Genomic DNA, 16,186 nt, shown 5'->3' on the forward strand with positions numbered 1-16,186 from the left:
ACCGGCCAAAAAATTGGTAAAGACAAGCCGAACAGAAGAGCTCCATCAATCAGCTGGATCTGATTGACATTTATACAATACTCCATCCAACAACAGAAGAATGTACAACCTTCTCAGGTTCCCATGGGACATGTCACACCAAAATAGATCATGTTCTAGGCCACAAGACACATTCAAATAAATTTAAAAAATATAGAAATCTCACAAAGCATGCCCTCAGACAACAATGAAATTAAACCAGAAATCAATAAAAGAAAGATTGCTAGAAAGCCCTCAGATGCTTGCAATTAAACAGCACACTGGTGGTGGGTATTATGGAGAGCGCGTATGGCATGGAGCACTGGGTGTGGTGTATAAACAGTGAATGCTGGAACACTGAAAAGAAATAAAATAAAATAAAATGGGAAAAAAACCACTTATAAATAACATGTTGTCAAATGAATCTTGAAACATTAAAAAAATATTTTCACTAAAAGACAATAAGAATATGAGTTAACATAATCTTATATGCAGTGAAAAGTGTGCTTAGAGGAAAATTTGTAACACTGAATGCATATATTTAAGAAAAGATCTGAAACCTATAAACTGAACTTCCAATATAGGAAATGAAAGGAAAAAAAAAAAAAGAAGAAGAACAAATTAAATTCAGAGCAAGCAGAAGAAAAGAACACTAAAAAATTACAGCAGAAATCAATGAACTCCAAAACAGGAAACCAAAAAAGAAATTCAACAATATCGAAAGCTGGTTCTTTGAAGAGATCAATGTTGATAAACCTCTAGTTAAGCTAATGAAAAAACAAAGAAGTCACAAAGTATTAATGTAAGCAAAAAATGGCAATCACTACATGGACATTGGACATGTAGATACATGGACTTTGAAAAGATAGTAAAAGGACATTAAAAACAACTCTAGTCTACAAGTTTGATAACCTACGTAAAATATACCAATTTTTAAAAGACACAATATACGAAAAGTCACACAAGGAGAAAAAGATAATCTGAATAGGCTTATATCTATTAAACAAGTTGAATCAATAATTGATAACCTACCAGAACAGAAAGTACCAAGCTAAGATGTTTTCACCAACTCCCCACAATTACTTCAGAAAACAGAGGCAAAAGGAGTCATTCCTAATATTCTATAAGTTCAGTACTAGCCAGTTAATGAAACCCATCACATCAATAGACTAACATATAAAAACTGTATGATCTTATCAACAAATGCCAACAAAGAATTTGACAAAATCTAGCACCCATTCACTAAACACACACACACACAGACACACACACACACACACACACACACACACACCCCAAAAGCTCTGAACAAACTAGGAATAGAAGGAAACTTTCTCAACTTAGTAAAGAACATCTCAAAAACTCTAATATATAATACACACACACACACAAATGGAAATAGAAATCAAATATATATTACCATTGATAATAACATACAAATGTAAATAGTGTGCTAAAAAAAAAAATACTTAGGTAAGAATTTAACAAAATGGGTACCAGATTTTTTTCCAGTAATATATCACTTATAAATAAATGATAACATATTGTTTGACTAATAATGCAAAATATTATTATGTTGACTTCTAGCCAATATGAAATTATTTTTTTATATTTATTTTATTTTTAGTGGAAAAATTTTAAAGCATAGTGACACACTATATTATTAGTTTCAAGTGTATGAAATAATGAATCAAGTTTAAACATTATGTTCTATTCACCACAAATGTGGCTACCATCTATCACCATACAACACTATTAGAATACCACAGACCACTTCCCTATGCTGTACCTTTTGTTCTCATGACTTATTCATTCTACAACTAGAAACCTGCACTTGCCAGTGCTCAGCAAAGCACTGAAAGAATGAGATCTTGCCATTGATGATAACATAGATGGACCTAGGGGCATTATGCTAAGTGAAACAAATGAGACAGAGTGAGACAAATGCCAGACCTTTACTAAAAACAGTACACAATGCTGATGAAAAATACTGGAGAAAGAACTAAATATGGAGAGATAACCCATGTTCGTGGATTGGAAGACTCAATATTGTCAAGATGTCAATTCTTCTCAGCTTGATCTGTAACCCCGTCAAATCCCAGCAGGTTAGTTTTGTGGATAACAAAAGACTGATTCTTAAGTTTATATAAAAAGCAAAGATGCAGAATATGTAATATAATACTGAAGGATAAGTACCAGGTTGGGGGACTGATGATACCCAATTTCAAAAACCTATTATAAAGTTACAGTTATCAACACCCTATGACGTTGGTGAGGGAATAGATAATGTATCAATGGAACAGAAGAGAAAGCCCAGAAATAGACCCACACAAATACAGCCAACTGTTATTTGACAAATGAGCAAAGGCAATTCAATGGAGGAAAGAGAGTCTTTTCAATAAATGGTGCTGGAACAGCTGGACATCCACTTGCAAAAGAAAATAAAAATGAAACTCAATTCAGCCCTTACAACTTTCACAAGTTTTAACTCAAAATGAGTCATAAACCTAAATGTAAAAAATAAAACTATAAATTCCTTAAAGAGAGCATAGGAGAAAATCTAGGTGACCGTGGGTTTGGTGATGACTTTTTAAGATAAAAACCAAAGCACAATCTATGAAAGAAAAAAAATTAATAAGTTGGCCTTCATTACAATTTAAAACTTATTTGTAAAAGACACCACTCAAGAATGAAAACAGAAGCTGCAGACGAAGAGAAAATCTTTGCAAAACATATCTGATGAGGGGCTGATATTCACAACAGGCTAAGAATTCTTAAAACTTCCAGTAAGAAAATAACAACCCAACTAAAAGGTGAGCAAAAATCTGGACAGTCACCTCAGCAAAAAAGATGGACACTTGGCACATATGCATATGAAAAAATATTCATATGAAAAATATTCATATGCACATACGCATATGAAAAAATAGTATGTTACTGGGGAATTAAAAATTTCAACAATGAGACACCACATCTATTGGAATGGCTAAAATTCAAAATACTGTAGCAATAAATACTGGCGAGGAGCTCTCATCCGTTGCTGGTCAGCATGTAAAATGGTACAACCACTATGGAAATCTTTTTGACTCTATTTCACAAAACTAAACATAATCTTACCATATAATCCAGTGATAGCTCTCCCAAAGATTTCTCTGAATGAGCTGAAAACTAATGCCCACACAAAAACTGAATACTAGTGTTTACAGCGGCTTTATTCGTAATTACCAAATGTGGAAGCAGCCAAGATGTTCTTGAGCTGGTAAACGGATAAACAAGCTGGTATACTCATACGATGGACTACTATCGCATGACTAAAAAGCAGTGAGCCATCCGATTATGCACGGACATGGAGGAATCAATGTACGTAACTGAGTGTCAGAAGCAGTCTGAGAAGGCGGCCTACCGGATGATCCCAGTTCTATGACATTCTGGAAAAGAAACAACTATGGATTTGGGAAGACGTACAGTGGTTGCCTGGGGTTCAGGAAGGAAAACGGAGGGATGGATAGGTAGAGCACGGGGAATCTTTAGGGTAGTCGAACTCTTTTGTAGGACACGGTAATGGTGGATACATGTGATTACATTTGTAATACATTTGTCAAAACTCCTAGAGTGTACGATACAAAGATTAAACCCTAACATAAACTATGGACATTAGTTAGTAATAATGCATCAATATGGGTTCATCAGTAGTAATGAATGCACCGCTCTCATGTAACGTATTAATAATACAGAAGCGTGTGAGTAGGGCTGAGGTGGTTTATGGGACTGCACATTCTGTTTAATCATTTTATGCCACTCCAAACACTAGATATTAAAAAAAAAAATCTCTTCTCTAACTAAGCCACTAACATATGGCCTCAAAAATAGATATACCAGATAGATTCGTAAAAACTGAATGACAGAGACTTTGGGAGTTCGACGGAGGACTGTGAAGTAGAACTGCAGAGGCTTTTAAATTAAAGCTCTTATAAAATAAACATATAAATTAAGTTCCCAAAAGAATGAAGCTGAAGCACCTCCCTTTCCCCTCTACAATTTCATTAATTATGGGAATGGATTTATCGGAAAGCTTTGCAATGTTTTAGGTCAAAAACTAAATAATGCCTGCTTTTAGAAAAGTGAAGATCTCTCATTTTCCCCAGCATCCTGAATTCTCCATTTTTAAATATTCAATATACAATCATTTAAAGCACTGTTATTTCGCCAGTCACCCAACATTTGAGACACAGTTCTGAAGCCGTAAATGCTATTTGGTTTTGCTTCTGTGTTGACTTCGCAGTTCTTTTAAATTGGTTCATTGTGTATTTGATCTCTCTGATTAATTATACAATCCTCCCCAAAACACAGAACTTTTGATATAGCAATCTTTCTATCAAAGGTAACCGAGCAACTTAAAATCTGTCCCTGAAGGAAAAATTACTATTTATATCAAAACTGCTGTGATCATTTTCATCAGCAAAGAATTAATTGCTGTGATTGGCCAACTAGAATACTTTCTTCTGCTGGCCTCTTACTGTATCTATGAAAAGTGTATGAATTCTCAGGTTCTTTTTAATATTATTTTAGCATGTATTGAGAAGCGGCATTTAGTGTTATGTAGTCCGTAAGGAGGAGGAGATCAAAAAGAACACTCTGTCTTCATAGGCCTGAAAGTCTTCACATCGTCCCGGAGGAACGATGGATATTGGTTGGATATTTTCTGAGGCACAAATTGTCGTCCTACAACCAAAAGCAAAGTTCTCAGTAATTTCCATTGTCCAAAGGTCTGTCTGCCACTGTCATGTGTTGGTCTCAGTTACATTACCCCTAGGATGACATGAGTGAGGTACGTCCCTAGGGAGCAGAAGTGAAGGGAGTGCCAAAAAGACAATTAACAATCAGGAAAAAAAAATTACTTAAATATAATATTAGAAGAATACAAATTAGTGCAAACAAATCTTGAAAAAAGACAGAAATACTAAATAAGAAAGGCTCCAAGAGAGCTAGGATTGGGTGGGTGAGTCATCCAGCTAGAATCAGCTCCTGTCTTTCCTGGAAATCCTGATTACTTGGGGTGCTAGTCCTTTTTGAACACTGGAGACTCCGCCCTCGGGAGGGGGCTGTCTGAATGTGTGTGCCTAGAGATGGCAGTAAAAATCCCGTCACGGCTTCTGTTTCAGTTTGCAACACTGCTGCTGTGCTACTACTTCTCAGAACAGTTCTCCCGAGCTACCCTGGGCCTTGTCCTCCGGCCCTCACCGCGAGGCCTCTGTGCTGGGGCATTCTTGCCGCAGGCCTGCTTGTGGAAGTCCGTTCCTGACTCCATTTTAACGGTCTTGGACTGGAATGCTTTCTGTACTTGGGTGAAAAATACCACAAAATCTCCCCTAATTTGACCTTCAGAGAACGGTGTTCCTAGCTATGCAGCCCTGCAGTCCCGCACTGGCTTGTCTTGGGCACGACACGTTATCAATGTGTTCTATTTTCCTATGAGACCAAGGTAAGCATGGAAAAGCATGAGACCAAAGCATCGAACCTCCTTGGTAAGTTCAGCCTGGTGATGGAGACAGAGCCTGGGATCCTAATACAGGCAGAGAAAACATGCTTTAAGCTAAGTGCTTTAGGCATGAAACTCCCGCCAGCCCCCAGGTGGTCTTACAAAAGACAGTCTGAGTAACCACTGTGTTTTGGCTCCACAGCCCAATGGCATCACTACCGCCTTTATAAACTGGGGTCCCCATTTCCTGCCAGTGTTCTTTACACACACGGTGGGAGGGGATTCAGAGCTGGGTCATTTGTCTTGCTGCTGTGACTTACGTGTGCCTGAGGAGAAAAATGAAAGAAGATGCAGCATCATCGCCAGCAAGAGCGGTACGGATCCGAGATCATTATCGTGTCCTTCTGGTCTTTCCCCCCCATAATCTCCTACTGAATAACTGCTTTATTCTTCACTTGTATATAATCCAAGCAACCTGGACACAAGCCGGTGTATGTTCATTCAGGACCAAAAAACCCCAAATATAATCATTCAAGGCTACATCTACGGTTAGTTAACAAATTTCAGGCACTCCAGCTGTGGGCATAAAGTAGAAGACGACTCCCTCTCTGACATGGACATGGCAGGAGTTAATGGGAAACTGAATGACTCTGATCACTGTGAGATGACTGGCTTGGAGGGATGTTCTGGAACTGATCTGCTGTTAGGCCACGCCATCTCCTCAGGCTTCGCGCTGGACCATCAATCTACTGTGAAATGAAACACGAGCTGTTATTGGGAACACTAACATATTTGTGGAAAACACGAAAGATGTGCAGAGAAAACGTGGAGAAGAAGAATTTGCTTTTCTGCAAGGAGCAGAGGCAATATACGAGCCAGGCAATAACCACGAGGAGCGCGAAACGGTTCAGATTGACTGAATATGAGAGCAGCGATTCCAGCTCCCTCAGGCATATTAATTTGGATTATTTAGACAACTGAAGGAAGTCAGTATTATTATTTCTGCTTGAAAAGTGAGCAGACTGGGTCTCAGAAATGGTACGGGTCTCAGCCAAAGTCACACAGTTGGCGTGAGGCTGCGAAAGCATTGGAGGTCAGATCCGTCTGGCCTGCCAGCATGTGGGTCTTTCTCTAAGGCCTTCTTCTCAGCCATCCAACTGTTTCCTCCACTAGAATTCCATACTTTTTAGTGAGACAGCTCTCAGGTGATATCCCAGGTTGGGCAAAATCTCCACAAAGTTCTCCAGCTCAGACCCCATACGCCAGCAGCCATTTCTAGACACACCTTCTTTCTCTGAGGGCCTCAGTTTTGAAGAACGTGTGCCATGAATGAATAAATCAGCCTTCTCACTGCTGGAATCAACTATTCTATTCATTTATAAATATTCTAGTTTTGGGGTTGTTTTCCATGTTAGTTTGAATCTTTGACTGGCACCTGATCAATCTCGGATGAACTATGAAACTCAAGTTTCCGAGATGACAAAAATGAAGGAGTGATCCATTGGTTTTCAAGGATTTTTCTACGGTCTTCTTATAAACATGTCTGTCCAAGAGCAATGCTAAAGAAAGCCAGACGGCTACAAAGCTTCTCACTGCCCTTGCTCATGCTGGCCCTCTGCCTCAAATGGGTTCCCTGCATGGTCTCCTGACAAGTCTCCCTCCTCCTTTAAAATCCAATTTAAATGGTTCTCAGCTCTTCTGTGAAATCCGCCTGGGATGTCTGGAGTACGGCCAGTCCCCATGACCTTACACGTGTACCTAATGTTGCCGACGCCCTGTCACAGTCACTCAGCACTCTACAGGAACTCCTTCTGTATCATTCTTTCATCTCATCTGGCCTATGAGTTCCCCAACCATGTGGAGTCAGGGTCACCTTGTTACTCCAGTACCTGCAACAGCCCTTGACATGGGAAAAAGTCCTCAACAAATATTCGCAGAAATGACATTTCAAAACCATTCAGTTTTACCCTGGAGGAAAAGGTGAAAAGGTGGGTACTTGTTAGGGGCCTATTTCCTTGAAAGGCTTAACTAAAATCATGGTTGTTGAAAGGAGTTCGTTCTAATCTCACTAAACGTGAGTTATCATGGTTAAGCTTCCTCTTGCGTCTTTCCTTTTCCTTGCCTCTCCGTGTTTAACATACCTACAGAATCAGAGGGTGCCTGAAATAACCGTGAGAAACACGGAGCCCCGGAAAGTCAAGGGATTGACCACAGATCACAAAGCTAAGTGAGAGAGGAAAGTTGAACACTCTGGAATTCTGAGCCCCCTTGCTGCTCTTTCTAGCGGACCAAGACGCTACAGAAATAATAAGAACAACTTTCTAAGCTTGCTTATGGCTCTTTAACCTATTCAGAAGAAACTTTCTTTCTTTCTTTCTTTTTTTTTTTTTTTTTAAATGATTTCATGGGGCACTAAACCCTGGAAAAATTTGCCACCAGGTTTGTGACTAACCCTTCCCAAACGAAGCCATCCACAAATTTAATGTTCGAAATATTGGTCCCATACTGATAGCTCGGATTTTCTTTTCTCTGTTACAAAGCCATAAAATGTGAGCACATGCTCATCTATACACAGTAGCTGTTGTAATAAAATGAGATATTGCACTGACCATAGTCCGTGTTTTCCGGCTCCCAGCAATTTGATGGCCAAAAATAGGGTGTCTGTGGAATAAAAAGAAGTGGAACCCAGGTTAAATACACATGAAGTCAGTCGAGATCTTGGTTTTCGAGTTGTGTTCTTCTTCAGCAATTACCCAGAATGGTTTGCAGATAATGCATGTTCTGTAATCCAGGAAAAGCACCCAAAGAGGCCTTGTGTAAGGCTTTTCTTCCCCATTTACTTTGCTGAACAATTGTTCAGTCTCCACATGTGTATAGTACCAGGAGGTACTTAAAAGATGAAAAGCAGACTATTAAATTCAGCAAGACTCAGGATGAAATATATTTAAATATCACAAATATTTCAAGTCTTTCATTATTGCCTTCAGAAGATCCATGCTCAAGCATCACAATTTTCCCTAAAATCTGGCAATCATTTGTCTGGCTTTGTTCATTATATAAGGCAGCTCTCAACATCACTCAACTAGACTTAAGCAAATTTCCTGTCTTCTTTAAAAAAAAAAAAATTTCTCCATAAAAACAGTTATTGCTTTAAATTCTTAAACTGCAGAAACCAGAGGTGACTTTTCAAAAACAAATTTTACTTGTAGAATCAAGTACAATTAGAATATTGTTTCAATTTAATCAATTTTAGTTGATTAATGTGACTCATGATCGACAGAAATCTCATTCTGTGAAATTCTAGAAACTGACCAGCAGAACTACAAAGAAATTGATCAGGAAAGCCCTGTATCATCAACATTTTGTATTTTCTCATAGGGGTTTTCTAGGCCCACAAGATGGACACGCGAGGTTCCAGACCAGGAGGCAAATGGTCGACCACCTGTCTACTCTTTCAAACTTTGATGATGATGAAACAAGTCACTGCAGATGTCAAACTTGTGGGCTTAATCATATTTGTTAGTCACTTATATCAGCTACCCGTGTGTAATGAGCATAGCCGAAGAGATCTCTGAGTAACTGTTGGATAAGTCTCCCGCCGGAAGAGGCATACTCAAGGAGGAAAGGGTAGCTGGGGAGAACCATTTGACGCTCTGAGGGAAAGCTTTTTCAAACTGCTTGGGACTCCCTGGGATTGTGATTTACCCTCTACTCCTTCTTGAGAATTGCTGCAGGATAATGAAGAAATCTGCTGATGTTACACATGTGAACAAAATGACAACAAGAGGGGTGCCTGGGTGGCTCAGTGGGTTAAGCCTCTGCCTTCGGCTCAGGTCATGATCTCAGGGTCCTGGGATCGAGTCCCGCATCCGGCTCTCTGCTCAGCAGGGAGCCTGCTTCCTCCTCTCTCTCTGCCTATCTCCTCTGCCTACTTGTGATCTCTGTCTGACAAATAAATAAATAAAATCTTAAAAAAAAAATGACAACAAGAATTTAGGTGGGGTGGGGAGAGTTGGAGCAGTGGACAAGGAAGACATCAAGGATTTCTATGGCCCCATCTCCATGTGAATCAAGAGCTTTGCTGGTAAAATTGGGCCAGGATTTATGGGAACCACAGGAGACAAAGTAATTGAAGTCTTTTGGGCCGCTAGTCTATGAGGTACTTTTCAAAAGGATTTTCCCCTTTATTTTGTGAGGGTGTGTGTGTGTGTGTGTGTGTGTGTACACGTATCTAACTTTTAAAATATCTATTCTAGGGGCGCCTGGGTGGCTCAGTGGGTTAAGCCGCTGCCTTCGGCTCAGGTCATGATCTCAGGGTCCTGGGATCGAGTCCCGCATCGGGCTCTCTGCTCAGCAGGGAGCCTGCCTCCCTCTCTCTCTCTCTGCCTGCCTCTCCATCTACTTGTGATTTCTCTCTGTCAAATAAATAAATAAAATCTTTAAAAAAAAAAAAAATAAAATATCTATTCTAGTCAGACTGGTCAGACACATACTTCTTTCTCAAAGCCATGAGGAATGTTCTTAGCTGCATTCTTATCATTTTTCTTTATTCTTCTATCATTTACTTTAGTGAGGGCTTCCTGACTAAAAATAAAAGAATGAAGGTATTTTGTGCTGTGATATTATGTGGAAGTGCCATAAAACCAACATTTGCAACAAATATTGCAAGATTTTTTTCTAGGAAATATTTTAATTTCTAGTAAAAAAGAACTTAAGTGACAAATGCTTATCGTGTGTTAAAATTTAAAAATTTACTTTTATTTTTATTTTCTAAATTTTTAAAAAGATTTTATGTATTTATTTGAGAGAGAGAATGAGAGAGAGTGCACGAGGCGGGGAGGGCAGAGGGAAAAGCAGACTCCCCTTGCTGAGCAGGGAGCCCGATGTGGGACTCGATCCCAGAACTCCAGGATCATGACCTGAGCCGAAGGCAGTCGTTTAACCAACTGAGCCACCCAGGTGCCCTAAAAATTTACTTTTAAAAGTTCAAGTAGACTCCAGGATGTTTTAATGTCTGAGCTTCTCTCTCTTTTTTTTTCACAGTTGGCTTCTTTAGCTATGATAAAACTGATCTAGCCATTACTTAATAACCTTTGCATGTATGCTAATGTAATGAAAGTCATGAAGGGGCCTGGAGAATCATGTCAGATCTCAATTCCAGCTAGCGAAAAGAGGATAATTAGACAATTGCAAGTTTACAATAAATACAGAAATCACAAGATTAAAAATGTGCTGAGAAATTGAGACAAATTTACATACTGTGGCATATCAATGAGATTAAATGAAGAGTTCTGTTTGTCTCAAACTCGTGCCCTGAAGCTTCTTCAGATTCCTAATGATGGTTAGCATCTCAGTCATTCACGGGAGGAACAGTAAACATGACAGTGCAAGCTTCCCATTTTAATTCATGGTTTTTAAAAATCCTCCCAGGGAGCTGAATTTCAGCTCAACGTAATAGAGAACTTTCTGCTGCTTGGAACCAACACAAAAATGGAAGTGGTCACCTTGGACAACAATAATGTGTTTTCCATTATTAGGGCTGATCAAATATAAACTGATTAATGCCTTCACAGACAGGAAGGCAGAATTCAATTATCCCTGACTTGTCTGGAGTGTCCTTTGTTTGTTTTTTAAATCTCGGTTTTAAGATCTTATATTTATTAGATTTACAAATACGGCATATTTAGGGCCTATTTCAAATGTAAATAGATCATTAAAATATTTAACATTTAATATTTAACATTAATTAATGTAATTTGAAAGACTATTTATCATCTGCCTACGCACACTGAAAACTTGTTAAACTTCTGCCTATACCACTTGCACTCATTCCCTTGTCTTGTTCTAAAGCTCTTTAAAAACAGTCTCTACTTCCTCCAGAATACAGAGTGGCCCATTCCCAACCCTGCACATTTTTGACCCGTGACCATGACTAAGCCATGTAAACCTTATCTGCCTACAGATTTCAGTCTGGGGACCACAAGAGCAGAGTTAAAGATTGCAGATTAGGTTAACTCAAAACATCACCACAAACTTTGGGTCAATGTCTGAGCTAGTTTGCTTTAAGGAAAAAAAAAAAATTCTTTCAAAGATTTTATTTATTTATTGGTCAGAGACAGAGGACAAGCAGAGAGAACAGCAGGCAGAGGCAGAAGCAAGCTCCCTGCTGAGCAAGGAGCCTGATGCGGGACTCAATCCCAGGACCCTGGGATCATGACCTGAGCCAAAGGCAGATGGTTAACTGACTAAGCCACCCAGGCATCCCAACGAACAATTTTAAATTAGTTAATTCTCTGGAGATAAACAGACTATATCCAATGCTTCTCTCATTGATATTTTTTTTTTACACAGAGATGATTTTAGTGGTACCACTGATTGTTAAGATAGATAAAAGCTGTTATTTTTGTAAAAAGAAAAATCTTTTCATTCAGAATTTGTGAGATTTTTATTAGTCTCTAAAACTTTTTCAAAGAAAGCAAGATTATATGGAAAATGTAATCCTGCAGTAGCAGAAAAGTAATTACCTTAAAAAATCAAAAAAGTATTGCAAATATATAAATATTTTACTTATCACTAATAATTTTATTTATTAAAATTTCCCTTTGGTGGGGGTGCCTGAGTGGCTCAGTGGGTTAAGCGACTGCCTTAGGCTCAGGTCATGATCCTGGAATCCAGTCCACATCGGGCCCCTTGCTTATCAGGGAGTCTGCTTCTCCCTCTGACCCTACTCCCTTTCATGCTCAATCTCTCTTTCACTTTCTCTCTCAAATAAATACATAAAATCTTAAAAAAAAAAAAAAAAGCTACCTTTAGGACCGTAAGTTACTTTAACTGTATAAAGGATGATGTTCCTTTATTTTAAAGCCTTTTAATATTAATTAATTTAACTAATTTCTGTTGCTTGAAAACTTAGGCCGATATCGTGATTTCAAGAGAATGCTTTATTTCCTAGCTATCCAGTACATAAAGGCCTGTGACTATTTGCCTTGGATAAAAAGTTCTTGAGGAAGTGGCAGAGAGTGTTCTAGAAGACAAAGGTCTTTAAATGTTTTTAAAACATATTCCCTGTTTGTTCTCTGTTTGTCCAACGAAGTTCTTTGGCAGCCAAGTTATTATTTTGTCATTTATTTAGACAGGGAAAATCTAATAATATTTAGAACAAATGAGAAAGCATACTCCAATGTCTAAAAGCCTGACGATAGGCAGAATCCTCTAAAAATACCTAAAAGCTAGGGTTCGAACTCTGGCATTAAATGTGTCTTAATTTTTTTTAAAGGTTTTTTTAAATTTATTTATTCAACAGACAGAGATCACAAGTAGGCAGAGGCAGGCAGAGAGAGAGAGGAGAAAGCAGGTTCTCAGAGAGCCTGATACGGGGCTCGATCCCAGGACCCTGGGATCATGACCTGAGCCGAAGGCAGAGGCTTTAACCCACTGAGCCACCCAGGCGCCCCAAATGTGTCTTAATTTTATGGGCTAGAATCCCCCAGCCCATTATTAATGAACTATATTGCCCAATGAAATGTAGAATTTACTTCAGGTAAGTCACTATGAACTCGAGTGTCAGCTACATGCTCAAGGACCAAAATCAGAGTCCACAATCACTTCTGAAAGCATAAGAGCATCTGCCTCATCTGAAAATGACCTTGGACTGAAGGCAGTCTTATATCAGGGACAGAGCTCCAGAGTGTAACCGAGTCAGTGACACTTGTCAGCTTCCTTCCCAGGGGCTAAGGCAGCTAACACGTGAAGAACTCTCCTTGTCCTGAATTCCAGCAAACCACTCTCTAGAGGATTTTTCTCAAGCTTTAATATAAAACATAACTTCAATCATCACATAATTTAGCTTTCACAAATCATCATAACCAAGCACGTTCTATCTTTCCCTGCTTATTGATTTCTTATATTTAACACTAACTAGTATCTAACTAGACTAAGTCAAATAAAATAAGTCATGTCTCCAAAATTTCTGTAAAAACAATCAGCAAACAGAATGCAGACTTCTATTTTTAGCGTTAAGGAATACTTTCATTAAACTTACCTGAAACCGATAAAAGGTGCCGTCATCTTTGAGCGTGAGGACGTGATCCGAGATTGGAAAGAAATAGCCATGGGCAGCCATTAATGTTCCCAAATGCAGCGCCTCCACTGTTTCATGAAAACAAGCAAAAATGTACACAAACATTTTTTTAAATGTTAATTTGTGGGAGCGTAGAATTTTATCTTGCTCCTTTTTGAGCACATTCTTGCATCCAAATTCCTGGCATCCTAAACAACTTGGCTTTGAATTTTTTCTTTCTCCAGCTCTTCCCACAGGGAGTATTAAGGTGATTCTGGTTCCTAGGAGTGTGCAATGACCAGCCACACCCAGGATGACCAGCACATGAGAGCACACCACTATGGAAGGTGGACACTGGAAGGCTATTCTGAAATCACAGAATCTGACTCCTTCATTCTATAGAAGGGATATATTTCGCTAAATGTTAATAAAGTCTTCCACAAGCAATTATATTTGGCATTTATATAACACTTTAAACTATTATTTTTTAAAAGATTTTATTGAATTATTTGTGAGAGAGAGATTGAGAAAGCACAAGCCAGAGGAAGAGAGGCAGGCTCCCCACTGAGCAGGGAGCCCGATGTGGGGCTCGATCCCAGGACCCTGCAATCATGGTCTGAGCTGAAGGCAGACAGTTAACCGCCTGAGCTGCCCAAGTGCCCCTAGCACTTTAAACTTTTTAAAGGTGTTCTCACTTGCATCATGCCCAGCCTACATAATGGATAATCTAATACTAATGGCAATTTTTCTAATGGCAGGGATCGTTATCACACGATGTCATCAGTGAAAGTTAAGGCACGACGAACGATTTATGCCACATTATGTGAGTGCTAAGCGCCCATTAAGCTGCTCCTCTGGCCGTGTGCCTGTCTGGACTGCTCTGGTTTCTACCACTCTCTAGAAAGTGTTCTCAATATGGACGACACCGAGGTTTATTGGACAATGAAAAGACTACATTTTTCCAGAAGGCCAAGAAACAGTCGGCACATAATACTATGATACTCATACTCCTTTTATAGTAGTCAACCATTTCTTCCCTTAAAATGCTTAATAAAATTTCGTCAGAGTTCCTATTGCATTCATGCGGGGACAATATAAAGCTTCCTGACCTATGCACCTATGGACCTATGCACAACCTATGCACCATGGACCTATGCACAATCGTTTTTCAGTCCGTCAGAAAGTTAGATTGATGGATCTGTTTTGCATCTTTATATGCAGCTTACTTATGGATGTATTTCTGTTTCTTAGACAAGTAAGTGGTTCTTTAACTTGAGAATTCTTTCAGTAGTTCCAGGAATGTGTGGCTCTACCTGTTTTTCCAGCAAGCGATCCTGGAGAGCTTTGATGTTCCAGCCAGGACTGAGTCCGTCACTGGATAGCTTGCTACAGTACCCTGCCTTATCCTCCACCCTCCCATGCTGATGTGGGCTAAAAACAGATTTTATTTTTTAATTTTATCAAAAAATTAAATTTTCTCTGCCATGAGGTACCATGGTGTCCCTTTTAATTATTATCCAGCATCTTGTAAACACTTCAGTTGGTAATTCCTTCTACTTCTGGCCTCTCACTGTGTTGTTCTTGTCACTAAGAAGAACTGTCAATCAACCTCTTGGCCATGCCCTTGGAAGACTGTTATTAAGGTTCCCAGCTGTCAACTTATCCACACTTCCGATTATGTCGCTCCCTGAAAAGAATGTTCCTTTGCTACAAAGGATCAATTTTTTCCACCATATATATATAAATGATATATTTATCATTGATACATTTATCAAATATACCAAATGACATATTTACCATTGATATATTTATAATTGATATTATGATATAATAAATGATATCATAATAATATATATCATTATATATGATCATAAATATCAATGATATTGATAAAATATCAGTATCATCCAATATTCTGCATCCTTTTAGCTCAAAGTCAAGGTCTTCTTAAAGCCTGTGCTGCTTACAGTTACATCCCCCCATGTTCTGGACTCTTGCTGAAACTCAGGAGCTAGTGGGGTGTTGTAGGAAGAACAAAACATTTGGAGATACTCGCTAGCCTTTGTTACTTAAACTCTGTGCGCCTCTCCCATGTATTAATAAAGGCAGCAAAACCACCTTGCAGGGTTGGTATGAGAATGAAACAAGAGTCAACGTGAAGAAGTTGGAATAGCATCCCATGCACGGGAGGCCGTCAACAGAGGGTAGCGGTTAAGCATCATGTGTATTCATTCATACACATGAATTCTTGTCACTTTCATCCAAAGTGCTGTCAGGAAATCCACTCGCACATTTGTGCCTCAACTAGGCTGAGGGAGAGAAACTGGCAGTCCTCAATAGCATCCTACCCAGCCGCGCACCTATTCATGTGTGTGCGCGTTGTGTGTATGCGTGTGTGTGAGTGTGTGGATTATTTATACAACTGAAATAGCGAGAGAATGTGTAAGGACTGCCGGCCCATAACAAGGAGCAGCTGCTCCCGGTCTCGCTCAGGCGGCCCTAGTCAGAGCAACCTGCTGCTTCTGTGGCAGGACCGCAAAGTCAGGGGGCCCGCCTGTCTCCTCAGAACCGGCTCTAGTTGTGGCACTCCTGGTGGTCTGTGGCCTAGGAAAGTATTGTCAGCACTACTT

At 39.2% G+C, this 16,186-nt stretch overlaps 1 protein-coding gene across 5 annotated transcripts in view; it reads right to left on the reverse strand.

Annotated features, from left to right (window-relative positions):
• The window catches only part of RGS7 (regulator of G protein signaling 7), a 497,889-nt gene that overhangs the window by 116,711 nt on the left and 364,992 nt on the right, over positions 1 to 16,186 (reverse strand). For all 5 annotated transcript variants that reach the window (XM_045084652.1, XM_045084650.1, XM_045084651.1 and 2 more), the window contains 2 exons: positions 13,539 to 13,645; positions 8,107 to 8,158 (listed from right to left, as the gene is read on the reverse strand). In XM_045084652.1, the coding sequence (XP_044940587.1) occupies positions 8,107 to 8,158; positions 13,539 to 13,645 (159 nt within the window). The remainder of the gene's footprint in view (positions 1 to 8,106; positions 8,159 to 13,538; positions 13,646 to 16,186) is intronic.

This window comes from Mustela putorius, unplaced genomic scaffold (genome assembly GCF_011764305.1).
Source record: "Mustela putorius furo isolate JIRA1106 unplaced genomic scaffold, ASM1176430v1.1 tig00000785_pilon_pilon_pilon, whole genome shotgun sequence".
In the NCBI taxonomy this organism is placed as follows: Eukaryota; Metazoa; Chordata; class Mammalia; order Carnivora; family Mustelidae; genus Mustela; species Mustela putorius.